General features: G+C 38.8%; 1 protein-coding gene across 3 annotated transcripts in view; it reads left to right on the top strand.

Annotated features, from left to right (window-relative positions):
• farp2 (FERM, RhoGEF and pleckstrin domain protein 2) overlaps nucleotides 1-20,751 on the top strand; it is a 46,381-nt gene that overhangs the window by 2,543 nt on the left and 23,087 nt on the right. For all 3 annotated transcript variants that reach the window (XM_035953440.2, XM_023281446.3, XM_035953439.2), the window contains exons 3-10: nucleotides 9,792-9,896; nucleotides 11,488-11,530; nucleotides 11,612-11,690; nucleotides 12,775-12,872; nucleotides 14,034-14,148; nucleotides 19,477-19,624; nucleotides 19,709-19,804; nucleotides 20,508-20,671. In XM_035953440.2, the coding sequence (XP_035809333.1) occupies nucleotides 9,792-9,896; nucleotides 11,488-11,530; nucleotides 11,612-11,690; nucleotides 12,775-12,872; nucleotides 14,034-14,148; nucleotides 19,477-19,624; nucleotides 19,709-19,804; nucleotides 20,508-20,671 (848 nt within the window). The remainder of the gene's footprint in view (nucleotides 1-9,791; nucleotides 9,897-11,487; nucleotides 11,531-11,611; nucleotides 11,691-12,774; nucleotides 12,873-14,033; nucleotides 14,149-19,476; nucleotides 19,625-19,708; nucleotides 19,805-20,507; nucleotides 20,672-20,751) is intronic.

The raw sequence follows: 20,751 nt of genomic DNA, 5'->3' as shown, positions 1-20,751 counted from the left end.
GTTGTTGCTATTGTTGTTTGAAATTAGTTTGTTTTGTGTAAGATTTAGAAATTTTGAAGAAATGCAGTAGCATACAGTGCTAACTGCATACTTAAATCATTAACCCTCTGAACCCCAAAAAGCACAGGCAGGTTAGAAAGGCCTGTTATCTTTAAGAGTCAGCAAAATAACACAATTCATCAGAGCCAGAAACTCACCAGAGATTCATCAGATTTTCAAATTTTCATCGGTCCTTAAACTACTTATCTGCAAATCATGATATTTCATCTAAATCACTTTATTCTACATGTCTCATTTGAACATTTGGCAAAAAATAAACAATTTCCACCAGATTATGTAAAAAAAACAAACTAAAAATTCTGTTCTCCTTAGTGCAACCCTGAAGACATTAGTGACTCAGCTGTGAGCAGCACATTCAAGAACTTTTCAGGTGAACTGCAGACTGTGTTTACACAGAGCAAAGGCAAATATGCAACAGTTTTTTGGGATTTATGCCAGTATGACTTTGCCATTTTGCACAGCAGACTTTTTTGACTTCTCTGTACTTCTTGCCGTGGCTGTACTATTTCCAGAGAGGTGCAGGACTTTATATTACAGTAAAAAATGTAACCGGATCATAGAAAGCCCCTGTAACTGCTTGGAGTTCAGCGGGTTAAGTGAAAAAAATAAATCGTAGCCAGAAAATCTTGCTTTTGTTTTTTCTTTTCATTGTAATTACTCTACAGAGAGGTTAATCCCCTTTAAAGATTGGCAGTTGGTTGGAGCAAACTTTTAGATCCACACTGTTGCACTGTTTTCCTGTGTTGACTTGCCAAGCTGCTGCAGGAGTCATTCACAAGGCAAATAGGAAGCAATAAGGAAGCCACTATATCAGAGCATGTTTCCTGCTTCCTTCTGTGGAGGGAAAATATCAAAGTGATCCGAGTGGAAGCTCCACAGTGATTAAATCCACAGTTCAGTGAACGATTTATGGTCCTGGCAGCTGCTAATTGTGTTTGAATCGGTTAGTATATTTATACTGTCCTATATCTGTCCTAAATCCTTGTGTAGCCACTACAGTAACGGGTCTGGCAGATGTAATTTAGGGCCACTGCTGAGACAGACATTTCATAATCTTATGCACCATATGTTGTCTCAAAGTCTTAAGCTAATAGAATGTGACAGACTCAAGTTTAATTTGTGTGGAAGTGGGTCCATGTGCCGTTCAGTCTGGAGGAAAAGAAACTTCCAAGCTTTGTTTGTCAGTTTTAGGAAAATATTCTGCCCTGAGAAGGCTGAACTTGGCTCACTGAGTTCAACGCTGCACATGGTGTTGATAGGAGGTGGCAGACAGAAATACATGGCTGCAAAAGGAGAATGACGGCAATCCTGTTGTCAAGCAGACTGCAGTTTGCCAAGAACAAGATGGCCTCTGAGAGGCTCTGTTGTTCACCAGCACTGCTTAATATTTGTGTTCATTCATTCTGAGGAGTCGTGGGCTGGTGGGAGAGTAGCATTAGTCTCTGTGTGCAGATTGATGCATGGCTGTGTGAGTTATGCTTCTGTTTCAGTACAAGAACATCTACATATCATCATTTCCCTTACATTTATCAGACCACAGTTTTTAAAAGAAAAATGTATAAAGCAGTCGTACTTTTCCTACGCTGTAATTGTATTTTTTCCTTGTGCAGACTGTATACAAAAATAGACACAAAATTGCAGTGTGGAATTTTTGCAATGGTTGTGGCCTTGAAGTAACCGCCTCCCCTCATTGTGGCATTTTGGTTGCTCAGCTGCCAAAATATCTTACACATTTGTGTACAGTGCTGCCATTTACTCTCCCTGTACAGTGAAGAAGGGCTGAATGTGTGAAATATCTAATTGTAATTTTTGTAACAGTTACTGTTACATAATTGTTTTTCAAGACAAGACTGAATTCACTAATCACAGTGTAATAAATATAAAACATGCAATGGAGCTTGATGAGATACTATCAAAACTCTGTCACACAGGAGGATGACATGAATTTGTAAAACCACTGACACAAAAGTTTAAAGTCTGGGTCAGACGGCCGGTAAAATGTGGCTGTTAACTGTCTGAATCCCAAAACCTGTCAGCAGGTTTCAAAAGCATTTCATCTTTTCAAAAATCTCAAACTACACCATTTATCAGCCAGACAGTGTAAAAACAGAAAGAATTGTTGGAAAAGTTAACCTTATCTGGGCTTGTAATGATGATTGTACAGCAAAATCACTTTAACCTACATCTCATTTAAAAACATTGCCAAAAATAAACAGTTTGCTGTTAGCATATTTTGTAAAACACAAAAAGTTTTGCACTCCAACAGAACTGAGAAGCAGTTAGTGACTCGGTTGCAAGTTTTGTCTAGTTTTTGTAAGTACATTTTTTTGTTTTGTGTGATTTATGGCATTATTACTGCCATACTGCACAGAAGACATTTCTGATTTCTCTCTAGTTTTAGTCAAGGTTGTGCTGTTTCCATAGAGGTGCAAGACAAAAAATGTGACGGGAGCAAAAATGTTCAGAAACTGCTCGGGGTTCAGAAGATTTAATCATGAAACTGGGGTTTTGCCAGTGGAACCACAGCATGAATGCCTGAACCTCGTAGTGTGCACTGATCAATGGGCACCATAAACAACCTCTGAAAGATTCAACCACCTGGGATTAGATAAAATTGAATTATAGGATTAGTGTCATTATTTTACCTTGTATATTCTTATATATTGCACCTGTGTCCCTGTTTTTATCTTGATTTTTACTGTTTCAGTCTGCAGTACATTATTCATTGAGTCTCTTGTGATGGTCGTGCACTGTAGAAACATATGGTGCAGGAGAGATTGTGTATTTATGGCCATATAATGTCTTTAGCCTGGAACTAAGACAGACAAATCAGATCAGAGAGCGTGTGCTTTGATCTGTTGGCCCGTCATCTGCTGCAGGTATCCAGCCCGGGTCATCTTCAGCAGACATTTGCTGGCATGGCTCTGGTCCACAGGCTCCTCCCACAGCCAGCGCAGGAGAAAGCTCAGCCTTGTGGTTTCTGGACAGGGAGGCAGGGCCGGCAGGGCAGGGGAACACAGGCTCCTTTTATCCAGCACAGCCGGCCCCTTTGCTGGCCTTAACTTCCAGCTCCAAACTTGCAAAAAGGGCCGAGGGTGGGATGAGGAACCTGGCTGTGTGAAAACGCAGTACAGTCGGGGCGCCGGTGGGAGGGAGGGAATCTGGGTAGGCTTTGCTTTAGTGTTAGCAAACAAGCACATAAATAGCAAGGTTGACAACCAAGTGGGCTGGGAGAGGGGGGCAGAAGAGAGGGGCAGTTTGTGGTGTTAAGAGAGCAGTTCAGAGGGATCAGTCGTGGCCAGCTCAAAGTTTGAGTCGGGCTGGTGGGGGAAGGGAAGCACACTCAGGAGTGGAGAAGAAGTTTGGCCAAGGAATTTCTACCCCCGGCCTGTTGAGGAAATGGCATTTAGAGTTTGACAAAACGTGTAAAATTCAATTTTTATTTGTTACTGCTGTTTTCATTTTATGTGAGAAACAAAATGCAGCAATGTTAACTCTCTGAAGTCCAAACAGTTTGTGAGTGTTTTATGCTCCTGTCGCATTTTTACTAATTTTCCGCTGCAGTATGAAGTCCTGCGCCTCTGTGTAAACAGCACAACCATGACTAGAGTTAAAGAGAACTCAAAAATGTCTTCAGTGTAGTATGACAGTTATATTGTCATAAATCAAAAAAGGGGTAAGTTAAACCCCTGGAATTAAAATGTACAACATCTTTACAGGTTACTCTCTATACTGTAAATATTTCAAATTTTGCATTTTAATTTGTCTCCATACTTGTCCCGGCTCTGTGTGACTGCAACCTGCAGTTCAGCCAAAAGAATCCCAAAGTTTTGTCTTGTGACTGTTGGTCTCGGCTAAGTTACTAATGGCTTCACCGTTTTTACTTTTTTACAGGATCTGGTGCATTTGCTTTAGTGAATTTTAAATGAGATATGTAGAATAAAGTGATTTTCATTAAATACCCCAATTGTAAGCTCAGATTTGGTTAATTTTCTTGATGAAACTATTCAACACGTGTATATTTAGTTCAAAGACTGTTATATGATTCAAACCCCCCAAATTCTGTCTGCTTTTACATTTCTGAATGATAAATGTTGCCATTTTGACAATTAAAACATGCTTTTCAATCCCACAGGCGGATTTTGGGCTTCAGAGGGTTAAATTAGTAAAGAATAGAAGTGTGATTATCTCTGTAACACATGGAGGAGAATCTGTTTCATGTGCTGCTCATAAAGATAGGGCTCTCGTTCATCATTACAACCACTCAGCTCTCTCTCTCATTCACACTGTCCCACTGTACACTGAAGTAGCTAAACAATCTAGCAGCTGTGAAAAACTCACTAAACATCTCAGAGTTCTTCACTCTGCACATTACCAGCCCTCTTTCTGTATAATTACAGAGCTGCTGCAATTAGTCTACATAACCAATGATGTTGAAGCTGAAGATGCGTTGACATCAATATTTTTTTCCAGACATGTCTTTCTGTGACGTCAGTTTATTATAACAAATGTTTTTCTTCAGTGTCATGATGTTTTTGGCTCCAGTCGTTGGTCAGGTCCAGTCAGTGCCACAGTTTCACACAGTGGTGGCTGCAGCAACGTCCAACTCAGTGTTGACATTTCCAAAGATACACGAATTTCAAAGTCTGAGAGGACTTGAGATGATCACAGAACAAAAAGATGGTTTGTGAACTGTGCAAAGTTTGGATGGCAGACCAAAGGAGCACAATGTACGAACATCTGTTTGTGTCTCTCCTGCTCTCTGTGCTCGCATAAACTGTATTTCAATACAGCTGAATTCCCAATGAAGCTGTTGTCATTTACATATTGTGCTGTTTCTTTTGTCAATTGAACAAGTATGGACTAGTGACTGAAACGTGGCTTATTAAGACTACATGTTAACCAACAGTCAGTTCCAAGCTGCTGCTCTGCACTATTAAAATCCAGATTTTTCTAATTGCAACATCTTCTGACAAACTCCCATGACAGCTGTGCTAACAATTCAGCTTCATTTTCATGGAATTCAAAGCTACTACTAAAGTCAGAACAATTACTCAATGAGAAGAAAATGAATTGCTTCAGCTGCTCTGTGCTTGTGAAATATGCACTGTGTCCATGTTGCACTTTGTTTAATACACAGACCAAACTTTTTCACTTTAATGTCTTTGATAGAAACTTGGATTTGTTTTGTAATAATAAGTTTCAATCTGCAGTTTTGCACCTTAATTTGATAAACATTTATTTCCATTTTATACTGTGCTGCACTATACAATGAATAGGAACTGAAATGAAACAATCACTTTGGTTTTTCGGAGGAAAATGAATCATTTACATTAATCAAGTAATTGATAAATAGTCAGTAGATTAATCAATAGAGCAATAGTTGTACCATTATGTAAAATATGTTCTGGAAACACGACTACTGATCTCTGCTGTTACTCTTCTGGTCATTTTGTTGCTGCTGGTCTCTGCCTCAGAAGCAGCCAGCTATCCTCAGTGTTTTCTGTGCTTTGAGGCTGAGGATTATCTGGGTTACACAGGTGACCGGAGCAGGAGGCAAACTGTAAAAGACCAGATCCCGATTAACACCGCCACGCAGTGTTTATCTGCCAACAAACGTCGCTGCCAACTGTCCACAGGTGTGCTCCTGAAGCCAGGCAATAAAAAAGGAACCAGCGGCGATTCTATAGAATTAAAGTTGCCGTTAAGTTAAGAAAGGCATCAAAGAAGCTGTTGAAACTCAATGCACAGGCTTGTGAAAGTGGCCACTGGTGTGCAGAGCTTTAAAATGTATATTAGCAGGAAAATCTCCAGGTGGCAAGGCCTGAACAATGTGCATCCCACTGTGCCAGATGCAAGCCCCAACACACCCCTGCTGTGAGGAGGAGGTTCACCCGGAGCCTTAAACCAAGCTTAACCTGTCATGCGAGGTACGACCCAACCCTACATGTGGGTCGGTCGATATTTGGGTTACACCTGTGTTTCTTTGTCTGCTTTCTTCTCATTTCTCTTTCTTTTATGCATGAGAAGAGCAGTTAGTTCTCACCCATAGTTGAGTGCTTTTCAAACTTACACACACACACACACACAGAGGAAGATTTGTTCCCTAGAGAAACATCTGTTTGTCATAATCCCTGCTGCTCTCGGAGCTTGATTGGGTGACCCACTGACCTGCCTTAATGTTAGCGCTCTGAGATGAGACTGTGGTTGACACCACAAGTTGGGTGTGAACAGACTCCAGTGATCTCGCTGCCACATCACACATGTGCCTCGACTTAGAAATTGGCAGAAGGTCCTGTAGGTAGCAGCCCACTGGTTTATGACACATCTGTGGGCATAGTAGAATGAAAAGGCATTTTGAAAATGCCAGATACGTAATCAGTTAATCAAATTTTTTGTCTAATATATTTTCAGGTTTACTGTTTGTGTTTTCAGAAGATGATTATGTCCATAAAACTGATATAAAGCCATGGGTGATTTGATGTAACTTTTTAAACCCCAAACAGTTTCTGGGCCTTTTTTTTTTGGCTCCTGTCACATTTTTCTTCACTGTGGGCTCCTTTTTTACTGAAATATAAAACCCTGCACCTCTATGGAAACAGCACAGCCATGGCTAGCGATAGAGGACTCAAAAATATCTTTTGTGCAGTGTAACAAAGTGACAATGCCATAAATCATAGAGAGACAGTGCAAACACAGTCTGCAATTTAGCCGAAAAGTGTCTGAATTTTTGTCTGTGGATGTGTTGCTGAGTCACTAATGGCTTCCTGGTTGTGCCGAGGAGCGTGGAGTTTTGTGTTTTTACCAAATGTGGCTTGAAATTAATTTTCTGATCTGTTAGTTAACAACTTATCTTTGGGTTGTGAAGAAAACAGTATCCGTCATCTTGCATTTGGGAAGCACTTTTTCTCACCATTTTCAAGAATTTCATAGAGCAAACACCTAATGGGTTGATACAGAAAATAATTGACAATGAAAAAAGATGTGGACTTGGTCAGTAAGAGGAGAATTTGAAGGATTTTTTTTTCTGCACAAGCCTTCATTGCTGGATACATGTCATTAGATGAGTTCATTGCAGAACTGTGTGCAGCTACATCACTGATACTGTCTATGTATTTATGTGGGGCTGTAGTGAAGGTGATTTGCAGTAGCGTACCTTGTCCTGTTTGTTTGCTGTTTGGCAGCACTTAGATTTGTGTGAGAATGTCACCCCTCCCGCTCAGACTGTAGAAGATAAAGCTGGAAGTCAAAGTTTGATCTTACTGAGTGCTGCAGCTTTACATTCCTGCAGAGGGTTAATAAGTAACATGAAGGAGGGGCTTCTGAAAGCAGTCAACACTGAGTGGTTAACTCATGACTACTGCACTCAGGAAATAATCCAGTTCAACAGTTCAAATCTGCCATCCACTTCTGGTTTTCTTGTCAAACCAGCTGCCTCAAATCTGGGTTTTAACTTTCTCTTGATTAACCACCCAAACCCCAAGCAGTTCCTGGGCGTGTCTCAGTTATACTGACTGTGGGTAGCATGCACAACATTTTTCCAAGCGCTCACAGGGGTTATCAATACTGGGAGAAAAAGCTGTACAATAAAATTATTAGAGGTATTTTACTGTTACATTTTTAATTTGTTTCCATACTTTTCACCTGCCTGTTCTGTATGAACACAGCCTGCAGTTCAACCCAAAATGTTCAAGTGCATCTAGAAATCAGACATGAAATATCATGATTTTAACCGTAGATTTGAATCAAAAATGTGATGGCATGTCACAGGTGAGTAGTTCAAGGACAGCAGGAAAGTTGAAAATTTAACGAACCTTTGTACAGTTTCTGGCCACTAAATGGTGTAATTTGCAGATTTTAAAATGTATTTTCTGTATTTTCTTTTAAATACAACATCTTTTTCAAACCCACTGGTGTGTTTTGGGGGATAAAGCAGCCTTTTTTCATATGGTTGAGTAATGATTAGTATGGTTATAGCTGTTTAACATTGCAGTTTAAGCTTCAAACCCGCAGCTTTGATGCTGGTTAACCTGACTTTACTCTAAATTACAACAGAATGAGGTGTACATTGTAAACCTCCAGGGACACTGAGGAGAAACAAGGATTACTGTATGGAAATGTTGTGTAACCACAGTGAAGATTTGGCTTTGCTTTAATGACTTTGTTGACAAAGCACTTCAGCCATTGGTTCCATCTGCTTGGTGCTCAGTGTGTGATTGCATTGAATCTCTGTAAAAAATTTATTTCTCTGAACTAGTCAAACTGAAGAAATACCTCAAAATGTTCCTTACATTTGGCTGCTGATTCATTTGGAATACTTGCTGTCTGGAGAGCATGTTTGGCCTGCGCTCAAAGGCAACCCAGACAAAGTGTTGGAACACACCGATTTTTGTTCTTGGTGTGAGATTAGCTGTAATCAGATACTGTGAATACGTGGGAAACAGGCATTTTACAACAGATTCCTAATATTTATGGATGTTGTGTCGGTCAGTTTCACCTGCAATTTATAGATTTTTCAGAATGCAGAACATATGATAGTATCAAAGAAATATAAAGGCTACAGTAAATCTTCTGGCGTTCCTTGAGTTGTAATGCTTCAGCCAATGCAAAGCAGTTCTTTTTATAAGGCTTTTAAAAATACTATTTTACATTACAACCAGATGTTTCAGGCTATAATTTTCTCAAAAAGTCACAGGCTAGGATTCCAAACCTCAACTGCAGTGTGTTCTTAGTACATAGTAATTAGTTCATCGTTTAGTGAAAACAAACCCCAGAGCGTTGAGAAGGTAAACTTCTGCAGATTTCCTGCCTGTGATTTTTGTGCTGCACTCTGCTGAGGGCCAGACAGCAGCGGTGCACTACAGTGAGGTCTGCTTGCCAGCTTGTATAGTCCTGTTGTAAGGCTAAAAATGTTCGGTACAACTAAGTTTTATGCTAGAGTTGTACAGTCGGTCCCCAGCATTTAGAAACTGCTGCATGCTAACTGGGCAATTTGCATATTTAGCACAATTTAGCATTATTCACCTGTATGGACAATATTTCAGAAACAGTTAGGTCAATATGGACAGTACTCCAGTAATTAATCTGCAGTGATTTAAAATGTGACAAGATCAAACAAAACCAAAATGCTATAAACTTCTTGGATTCAGCATCCTCAATAAGCCCTTAACGACTCTGATATTAACCATATTGGCTCAAATGTTTTCTAAATATTGTCCATATAAGAGATGATGTTAATTAATGCATTTATACAAAATGTCCTACATGTACAAGTTACCGTTTTGCAGTTTGTAAATTTTGGGGAACCACACTGTTCGTTTCTAACATTAATTTGTGGTGCTAAACATTTCAGAGTTCAAAATGATGGTGAGTCAACCAGACGGGCACATTTTTGCTGTTTAGCTGCTCATCCAAGTCAAGGAAACTATTTGAATGGACAGATGGAACATAAGCAGCCATAAAACTCACAATGAAATGGACACATATTTTATGCACCACACAGACAGATAGCATTTATTCAGCTTCGAACACAAGCCTTCCTGTCCTCGGCCATAGAAAATAATACATTTGTGATAATGGTGGCAGCCGTGTTGTTGAGGATTCCTTCTAAATATTCCAACACAATTTATCTGCCCAGAGCCATTGTATCATCAGAGGACTTCTAAAATCTTTATGTTGACACAGTGATGAAAATAATGATTCATTCTCATGTTTTTTTTTCTTCCTTTCAGCCCAAAGCCTTTGCACAGGCCCTCCTCACTGAGGTTTTCCACAGAGGCAACCTCATGGAGAGTGATTACTTTGGCCTCGAGTTTCAGAACATGCAGATGAACTGGGTACGTACACCAACAACTCTGTCTTTAATTTCCTGCATGGATGTGCGAGAGCTGCCGTGCAAACTGATTGTATGTGTCAGTTAAAGCTGACTGCACTGCAAGGGTCAAACGTCGCAGCTTGATGACATGATTCAAAGTGCAACATCAGCTTTAAGTCATGTCTTCGAGTTGCTTTCTTCAGCTTTCTGCATCAGTGCACACAGAGAGGCAGTTCTGTTTTCACTGGACTTGAGTAGTATATAATCTGAGAATATTTTTAACTTGTCCCAAACGAGTGCCTGTATACAGCCGTCAGACTTTCCATTGTTTTAATTCTTCCAGAAACAGAAGTGGAATTCAGGACCACCTACAAGTTTTTTGTAAAGCAGCAGAGAGGAGCTCTGAAAGCACACTATAGATCTTCTTCAAAGAGAACGCATTGTTTAATAAGTGTCTCTGGCCTTTTAGTTCCTATTTTGATGTGCATTGAAAACCACAGTGCTTATATGCAGTCCAGTTGTTGCCCTGCAGTCTGGTTTCTAATGGAGATTCCTCTTTTAACCCTCTGAACTCCAAAATCCATCAGCAGGTCTGAAACGCTTTTTGTCTTTAAAAAAACACACCACAGTTGCACCAGCCAGAAATTGTACAAACCACAAAAAGTTATTGGATTTTGAACTTTACAAAAATCTTTTTAGTCTGGACCATGAACAAAATGTAACTTCATCACGATTTTTCATCAAAATGACTGAATTCTTTATGTTTCATGTAAAAAAAAATGCCAATAATCAACCAGATTCTGTATAAAAAAATAATAAAATAAAATTCTGCATCTCATAGCACAACCAGAAAGCTCTTAGTGATGAACAACCAACAGTCGTGTTTACACAGAGCAAATGCAAGTATGAAAATATCTGCAGTGTGTACAATCACCTGTTTTTCACTGTTATTAACTTCCGTGAGCACATTGAAACATGTTGTGCTCTGAGATGTTAAAATCTATTTTATCAAAATTTTTGAAAAGAAGTAATCAAAGGAATCTAATGTTTTCTCCTTTTTTTTGTACAGTTTATGGCATTATAGCTGCGTCATACTGCACAGAGGACATTTCTGAGTTCTCTATGCTTCAGTCATGGTTGTGCTGTTTTCCACTGAGATGCAGTACTTCAAATTGCAAAATGAGCCCAAAGTGAGTAAAAATGTGAGTGGAGCAAACAACATCCATCCACAACTCGGAGTTCAGATAGTTATTCTTCTGTCTGTTGATTTATAAATCAGGTGTAGAGGTCTCAGCACCTTCCCTGAATGTATATTGATGCCTTACACAGACAGAGGAGCAGCTACAAACTGAGCAGAATTCAGGCAGGTATCAGCTGATACAGTATATCTGTCTGGATGGAGCACATTCCTCCCTCAATCAGGCCCAGATGTAACACGGCTCCTACAGCGAGGCAGTGAAGCCAGGTTTTGCCGACAGCATTGCGACATTTCTCTGCTCTGACATAATGTACAGTCAGTGTGTAGTAAGGAAGTCATCTAAGTTGTGCTGTCATCACCTGTCATGTTTTGTTCTCATAATATTGTGAAAATTATTATATTTCTTTCCCTTCAGGTTTGGCTGGAACCCACCAAGCCCCTTGCAAAACAAGTCAGAAGTGAGTGAGCTCAGATATCAGCTGAAATTCCAACTAATGAAATGTGTCTGTGCACTCACGATCTGTTTTCATGTTTTTCAGGACCAGCAAATACGTTGTTTAGACTGTCGGTGAAATTCTTTCCCCCTGACCCTGGTCAGCTGCAGGAGGAGTACACCAGGTCAGTGACTGTAATTTCCTACTGGATATTGCTTTTAGCTCATGCCTGTGTAGAGGAGCTTTACAAGCTAAACTGATTTTTTCTTTTGTCTTTTTAGAAGCTCACATGTATGGATTTCAGGGCTTTTTAAGATTATAGTGTTTCTCCTCTGAAAAAAATGTTTTTGAAATTCTTTTTCGCTGAAGTCAAAGCTCTAAACTTGTGCATTCTTATCCCTCTAAACCCCAAGTGGTTTCTGAGCTTTTTCTGCTCCTTTTTACTTGCTGTGGCCTCATTTTTCACTGCAATGTAAAGTCTTGCACTTGTGTGGAAAAAACACAACCATGACTAGAAGGAGAGAGAATTCTTCTGCGCACTATGACACAGTTATACATATATCATAGACAAAGGCACAAATAAAATTTTATTTATTTATTTTTAAAAATTTGAAGAATCAACATGGGTAGAACTTTTTCCAAGTGATTACAGGTGTTACAATTACCGGAAAAATGGAAACTCTACAGACTACAGATAATTTACTTCTTGCATTTTTAATTAGTTTCCATACTTCTGTATGCTCTGTCTAAACACAGCCTGCAGTTCAGCTGAAAAGTTCCTGAATCTTTATCACATGACCGTTGAGCTGAGTGACCAGTGGCTTCACAGTTTATTTTATGTGCAGAATCTGGTTCAAATGGTTTATTTTCTTCAAATCTTCTAATTAAGATAGGAAACGTGAAGTGATTTAGATGAAATATCACAATTTTAAACTTAGATCTTGTTAAGTCTTCCAGTGCGATGGTACATCACAGATGAGTAGTTCAAGGATTAATTATGTTTACCACTTTCTGACTCATTATTAGTGTGACTTTTGTGGGGAGTTTTGGTGCCTTTCAAGCCTGCCAGTGACTTTTAGGTTTAGAGAGTTAACTGAATACATAATCACATTTTTTGTTCCAAGAGTTGTTTGGTTTAATGCTGTTACATGGTATTTAGTGTTCCTAACAATTAAATTAATCCACAATAAGCTTTATTTGTGCCTATTAATTCTCCTTAACATAAACAGATGGACACTAAGCCTCGCTGTTCTGTTTTTTTTCTGTAGGTACTTATTCTCCCTGCAGATGAAAAGAGATTTGATGGATGGACGACTGGTCTGCACAGAAAATACTGGAGCCCTGCTGGCATCTCACCTTGTCCAGTGTATGTTAGAGGCTGCTGTCTGAACTACAGTAGTAGATAGTCATACATATTACAGATGCTTTCTATGTTTTTCTGATATTTAAGTTTGCTCTAGGCTACTTTGCTTCAGACACAGGAATACAAAAATTATACATTGCTCCAGATACTTTCTCTCTGAAAATCCATAACCCTCTGAATCCCAAAACTCACTGCAGGTAAGAAAGATGTGTTATCTTTTTTTAAAAAATGACATGATTTATCAACTAGGAACTGCAAAACCAGAACTGTCAGATTTTTAGCTTTCAGGTGGTTCTTGAGCTACTCGTATTAAAAAACTGTTGAAAAACTTAAACGTCTCAGCAAAAAATCATCACTTTTCTTTCAAAATCACTTAATTTTCCAGGTGTTATTTATATATTTGTCAAAACTAATCCATTTGCATCAGATTCTGTAAAAATAAATAAATAAAATAAAGAATAAGAGATTTCTGCATTCCTTGGCAAAGCAGTGAAGCCAGTTCTGGCTCAGCTGTGGCTAACAGTCCTTTGATAAATTCAGAGAATTCTCGGCTGAACTGCAGGCCGTGTTTACACAGAGCAGATGGTAGACATGCATGAAAACAAACTGGATATGTAAGTAGTAAAATAGCTATAATTTGTGGCATCACTGTTTTTTACAGTATTACTTAACCTGAGGGCACTGAAAAAAATACATAGATTCCATTTTTTTTTTTTGCAAAATCAATAAAGAAATTCAAGTTCAGCTTTTTTATCATTTATGGCCTTATAACTGTTATACTGCACAGAAAATATTTTTGAGTTCTCTCTACTTCTAGTCATGGTTGTGCAGTTTCTGTAGAGGTGCAGGATTTTATATTGCAGTTTAAAATGAGTGCAGTGACAAAAAATGTAACAGGAGAAAGTGTTTGGAGTTCAGAGGGTTAACAGAACATTTGTAGTGTTTGAATGTCAGATTTCTGAATACTTTACACCAGGGACTTTCCAGTGTAAAGGTCAGAAAATGGAGAACACACCATTAAAAGTTGTTTGATTACTGTTGTTAATAAACAGTCTAATCAAATTTTAAATGCACATAGTACAAATAAAGAGAATGAACCCTCCTAATAGATGTTTACCCTGATTTTACAAACCGATGTTTTGCTTTTTCCTTCACAAACCACAGCGGAGATTGGAGACTACGATGATGTAGCGGACAGAGACTTCCTGAGGATAAACAAGCTGCTGCCTTACCAAGAGAAAGTGCAAGAGAGGATCATGGAGCTCCACCGCAGGCATCTGTAAGTCTGTGGTCTGCCCTGCACCTCGTTTCATGTGGAGATGAAGCTGTGTGATGATTCCCTCACATTTCTGAACAGCTCATGTCGTCTGACTGTTGCAGTTCAGTTTGCGACTCTGAGAATGTTTGAATCTGACCTCCTGACATGAACATGGTAAACTATGTTAATCTGTTAGGGCTGCATGATATGTTGTTTCAGCATCACATTATGATGTAAAGTCAGGCAGATTAACTCGATCACATCATGTTACAATGTTTTTTTACTGCTTGATATAAAAAGAAAACTGGCGTAGTTCTAATTTTACATTACTAATCTACAAGACAAGTCCTTCTTATAGAGCATCATTTACGCTTAAGGGTTGTTGGATAAATAGTGTTTTTTGATTTTATCTGATAGACATAGAGTTGGTTGAAATGTAGCCTCCACATGTACACAGCAAAATGAAAGATCATGAGAGAATCACAGAAGAAGTAAAATTTGGTTGTGAAAAGATATGTAACATAAGTTGTAGGGCGACACAATCGATGGAATTTTACAGTCATGATTTTTGTATTTTCACAGTAAATGAAAATGAATGCTCCATTCACAGAAAACAGCTCATCTAGGTGAAATGGTTTTAGCTTGGGTAAATCTGACATTACAAATCCTTATTTTGGTCTTTTTAAAATAATTTTTGGTCTCACACCAGTCTGAGCTGCTGCAGTACCAAAATGGAGACTAGATGCTTCCCTGTGCACAGCTGTCTAGTTAGCTTCCCCTGCAGCCTGCATGCAAAGCTTTTAGGGAACACAGGTGAGCTGTTGTGTCTGTCAATAAGCAGATGTTCAGTCAGTAAGGAGCTTTGAGTACAGTTTTAATTATGTTTTGCTTTTAGGAGATGTTCTGAATTCAGGTGAAGAATATTTTAAAGCAATAATTTTGAGTCCTTTTCAGACATAAGGTGCATAGATAGATGTTGATTACCTTGACAGTTTTGGCGAAAGCTCTTGCCTTCTTCAGAAGCGTCTCACTGACAGTGTGTGAAGTGTCAACCGGTAGATTTTGACAGCCTGTCAAACTGTCAAGGTAGTCAGTATCTATCTATGCACTTTATGTCTGAAAAGAAGAGCTCAAAATTATTGCATTAATAAGAAGACATGATGAACGTTTTTGAGAGAAGAATATTTTAAGTCTTATTTTAATGTAGATTTGTACATTAGCAGCACAACATTGGATTGAAATTTTGCAACCATAGGCAGTTGTAACAGGAAATATTTTGGCTACAAAAGTGATGTTGGCCAAAAACAAGTGCTTTGTTTGCAGGGTCTTACAGATGTTGCCACTACTGAAGGCAACACAACTAATTTGTTTGAACATTTAAATCAGCACCAAAAAGCTCAATATGACGAGTGCAAAATCCTCCCAAACACTCCAGAATGCTGAATTCTGTCCAAAAAGTTATTTAAATCATCTCGTCAAACTTCCTGTATTTTTTTATTATGGCAACACACATCGCAGAAAACCAAATGTCGTCATGTTGGTTTTTCCCGACATCGTGCAGTCCTACAAATGAGACAACCGTGTGTTCTTGTTGAACAGCCATAATGAGACAGTTCTCCCCATTTCAGAGTCTCACAAAACCCCCTCGCTGCACTTTTCCCACAACCAGCCTCTACCCTATGGCCAATAGGAGCCCTTTTCAACCCAGTGTATTAGGCGGCACTAAAGACTTGTGCTAATCTCCTCCTTGGTTGCCAGTGTGGAAGCAGCAGCGAGTTCCCCTGGCCTAATCCCTCGCTCTGGCCGGTCTATTAGCCATAAGGCCAGTGGGGCAGGGGAGGGCCCTAAGGAGATTTCACTGCTTAACGGATGAACAAAATTAGAATGGGGTGATGATTGGATGGATATGTCTTCCTAACATGCTGTTTGGTTGTAATCACATGGTTTCAGATAATGCTTCTAAAATCCTAGAAGTTACAAAGGATTTAGGGTCACACTACATGTCATGATACTATCTTACTTTGTTAAAATTTTATGTCATAAATCAAGAAGAGAAGTTGTACTCCTGCCAGTAGCAGTCATTAGAATAGTTTTATTATGCAACTGTATTTAAGGCATCGCATGTCAAATTTCAAATGTACTGTGCCACAGTAGACAATCAAACCAAACGTTTCAGAACATATATATGTATGTATGTATATATTCACTGCCCAAATTCTGGAAAACTGATGTTACCCTCTGAAATCTGAACAGTTTGCGGTTATCCATGTATACTACGAGGTTCAGGCATTCATGATGTGGTTCAGCTGGCAAAAGCCCAGCCTCATGATTTAACCCTCTGAACCCCAAGCAGTTTCTGAACATTTTTGCTCCTGTCACATTTTTGTTCACTGTGGCCTCATTTTTTACTGCAATATAAAGTCTTGTACCTCTTTGGAGTAGACAGAAGTCAAATATGTCTCCAGTGCAGCATGCCACAGTTACAATGCCATAAATCATGACAAAAGTAAAAGCTGAATTGCTTTGATTTTTTTTTTTTTGACTTAAAAAAATACTTGTAATCAACATGTCCAACATATCACAGGTTTTACCAATACTGTAATAGTGTGACTAACCCACATACTATTAATACTTTATTATTTACGTTATTAATTTGTTTCCATACTTGTCTCCTCTCTGCTCTATGTAAACACTGCCTGCAGTTCAACCGAAAGTCCCTGAATTTTAACTCATAGCTGAGTGGGTCATAGTTTTTTGTTTGTGTCTTGGAGTACAGAACAAACATGTAAAATTAACAGATTTTGCTGAACTATCACAAATTTAGGCCTACTGTTGGTTAAGTTTTCTGACTGAACAGCATGTCACAGGTAAATGGTTCAAGGACTGTAGGAAAGTTTAAAACCTGACAATTCTTCTGTTTTTGCAGTTTTAGGCTATGCTATATGGTGCCATTTGGGCAATTTGTGGTTGAATGAATAGTATTACAACAGAAGACATTAGATTTACTTATATTCAATGGGAAGTTGTGCATCTTAGGCACTCAAACTAAGTGTTGATGTATTGCACAACTTATCTTGGAGAGCACCCACGACCTGCAGGACAGTTGAGGCAAACTTATTTGTGTAGCACATCACATGCAACACCACTTCAGAGTGCATGATTAAATGCATCAGGGATGTTCAATAATCACGAGTCAGACATTGTGAAACATATTAAGTAAATAGAAGGAAGTTGAAGGAAAAGAAGAGGGAACAATGGTGAGCTTCACATTTTATAGATGAGCTGCAGTGTTATAAGTCAGTTGTGTGACCAGTCGGTGAAATATATCTGTTTTTCTCCTTTCAATTTAATTTCTTATCTACTTGATTCTCCTGTTAAAATGTTGTGGACAACATCTCCACACAGATATCTAAACCTTTTTAAGTTTATTCTATTGGTATTGTCTATACTTAGCTTTATGAATTGAGGCAATCAGGGATTTATTTAGTCAGATTACTCAGAAGGTCTGGGGGAGTGAAGTCAGTGACACAGATAAGTAAATATAGATGTTTGCTGTAAAATTGTAACAGGAATTGAATTGTTTTGCATGATTTGGTGTAGTGGTGTGACAGACCGTAGCTGATCCATGATCAATACAGATCCTTATCCATGGTGTGTCACACACAAGAATCACAGATAAATTGCAAAGTTAAACTTAAATACATTTTCTCTGCCATCTGAATCCCAAAACCCACCAGCACTTTGAAAGACATGCTACCTTTAAAAAAAAAAAAAAGTCTCCAAAATCCACTTATCAGCCGGAATCTGTAGAAACAGAAAGTATGGTCAGATTTTAAATTTTTTAACAGTCCATTAACTACTCATCTGTCACATGCGATGCTGCTCCAAAAATGATCCAAATCTAAGCTTAAAATTGTAATATTTTATCAAAATCGCTGTAATATATTTCTAATTTGAACATTTGTCAATTAAAAACAAAAAACTCTGTGCCTCTTAATGCAACTGTGGAACCACTGAGTCATCAGTGCCCAGTTGTCAAGTGACAAAAATTCTGTCTGGCAGTTTTAAAGCAAATTACCCAGATCTGCACCTCTTTGTTTTCAGGATTACACAAATACGTTCATAAACATACCTCCAACACAAAGAGAAACTAGAAAAACACTCAGAGAGCGCAGTACTGCACCAAGGCTGCTCAGTTGACGTATCATTTCCGACGGATGAAATCTTTAATAAAAAATGACCTTGCGCTGAGGTGCAGGCATGTGTTATGCATGTGCATGTTATGTATTTATACCGAATTGCGTGTAAATCACTCTTATAAAGGTCTGTTGATCAGTTCATCACTTTTGACAAGCCTTTGTTTTTTGCTAGTGTTAAAATAACCGTTCCTTCTATGCTTTTATTTTGAAGGCATATTTTTAATGTTACAGGCTTTTATTTTGTCACCATTCCAGCGGCACAGGAAGTGTTTATCTAAGAAGCGGGTTCTTGACATGACAATATTGCCGAAAAGTTTGAAAATTCACGTAAAGATGAAAGAAAACGGTTCCACGCTGTTGCTGTCTAGCAAAGGATGTGTATAAACTTAGAAGCACCTGCTGGAATGGAGACAAGCTCTTACGGTGTTTCCTAAAGAAAGGACTGAAGTACAGAAAGGTGAATTTGTGTTCAAAATAAGGCTGACGGCTGAACGTAAATAAAGGCTTTGTGAAACATCAGGAGCTTCACCATTGTCTGGCTGGGGTTTGCTACATTGCGTGACCTAAATATGTTGCTGGCGGCAGGAATTGATGGGACTCAGAAACACCCCACAGTTTAATCATTTGTTCCTTGTATGATTTCCAACTGATAAATCACAGTCAATTTGCAGTAGGATTGCAATCACATGATCGTCAGCAGGCAAACAACAGTGTTCACGTCATGGTTACAGCAGGCAGTTATATCTGGCAATGGGAAATCCTTAACAAAGCCGTGGATCCAGACTATAAGCCGCATCACTGTGAAAATTTAACGAGGTGGTCCTTGTGCCATTTTTGACTTCCCCTGAAAATTTCATCCAAATCTGGTAGTCCGTTTTTAAGTAATGTTTCACACAGACAGACGGATTCACAGACAAACGTACGCTGATCGTCACATAATTAGAACAGCAATTTCTGTTTTGACTATTAAACCAGACTAGGATAGTGATGGGAAAATCAGATCAATTTCTAATATGCACAGCAGTATTACATGGTCTACCATGATAAACGAAGCACTAAGAAATTTTAGACCTGCCTGTGAATGACAAGCATGAAATGGATATGTTGTTACCACTGAGTGTTAATGTGTTTGTTGTTTTGTGACCACCAGAGGCCAGACTCCCGCTGAATCAGATTTCCAGATCCTGGAGATTGCCCGTAAACTGGAAATGTATGGAGTCCGCTTTCACCCAGCAGCCGACCGAGAAGGAACCAAGATTAATCTGGCTGTCGCTCACATGGGGCTTCAGGTTTTTCAGGTGATTTGCTGCTCTGTGAAATCCAGTCCCTACCTGTGTTCTTTAATGTTACCTCTCTCTTTATAACAATTATTTCTCTTCCAGGGCCACACAAAGATAAATACCTTCAACTGGTCCAAGATTCGCAAACTGAGCTTCAAGAGAAAACGGTTCCTGATCAAGCTTCATCCAGAGGTCCATGTAAGTACTAAATAAGAAATTAGTGTCCAGGTCCAGAAAACGAGACGGTTTGCACGTTATTTAACAATCTGACCCCCTAAAACCTGTTGATGGGTTTGAAATGGCCAATATGACACCATTTATCAGCCAGAAACTGTAAAAACTGAAATTTTCATGTTTTTGACAGTTCTTGAATGCATCTTATTTGACAAAGCGACTCAGCTGGAAAACTTAACCAAATCTAGGCATTAAATTGTTTCAATGTCACTTCATTCTGCCTGTCTTGTCTAAAAATTCACCAGAAGTAGGTCTTTGACCAGATTCTGTAGAAAACTAAAGAATTGCTGCTTCTGAGCGCAACAGAGAAACAATGAATGCCTCAGCTATGACCAACAGTCACCAGACAAAAATTCAGGGACTTTTCAGCTGAACTACAGGCCGTCTTTGTACAGAGCAGAGAGGAGACAACAATGGGAACAAATGTAAATAGTTAAATATCAGAACCACGATTCTGCTGTTTCCAAAGAGGTGCTGGATTTTATATTGCAGGAAAAAATGAGCCCACAGTGAGTAGAAGTGCAACATAAGGAAAAATGTCCAGAAACTACTTTGAGTTCTGAGGGTTTATGTCAGATTTCACATCTGCTGCAAAGAACACAAGATCTGTGTTTTGGTTTTTTTTTTTTTTTTTTAAATAAATTCTGTTTCTTAACGTATGTTTTAGGGTCCTCATCAGGATACTCTGGAATTTATGATGGCCAGTCGCGACCAGTGTAAAATCTTCTGGAAGATTTGTGTGGAGTATCATTCATTTTTCCGTTTGTTTGACCAACCACAACCCAAATCCAAAGCGATCCTCTTCACTAGAGGCTCCTCCTTCAGATACAGGTAGTCACCGCTGACATGAAAACAAAAGCATCTGTCATTTCTTTAATTCTTGTTTATGTTAAGCTTGGGGTTTTGTTGTC

Source organism: Amphiprion ocellaris, chromosome 2, assembly GCF_022539595.1.
Source record: "Amphiprion ocellaris isolate individual 3 ecotype Okinawa chromosome 2, ASM2253959v1, whole genome shotgun sequence".
Classification (NCBI taxonomy): Eukaryota; Metazoa; Chordata; class Actinopteri; family Pomacentridae; genus Amphiprion; species Amphiprion ocellaris.
This window is presented reverse-complemented; position numbering and strand designations above follow the sequence as displayed.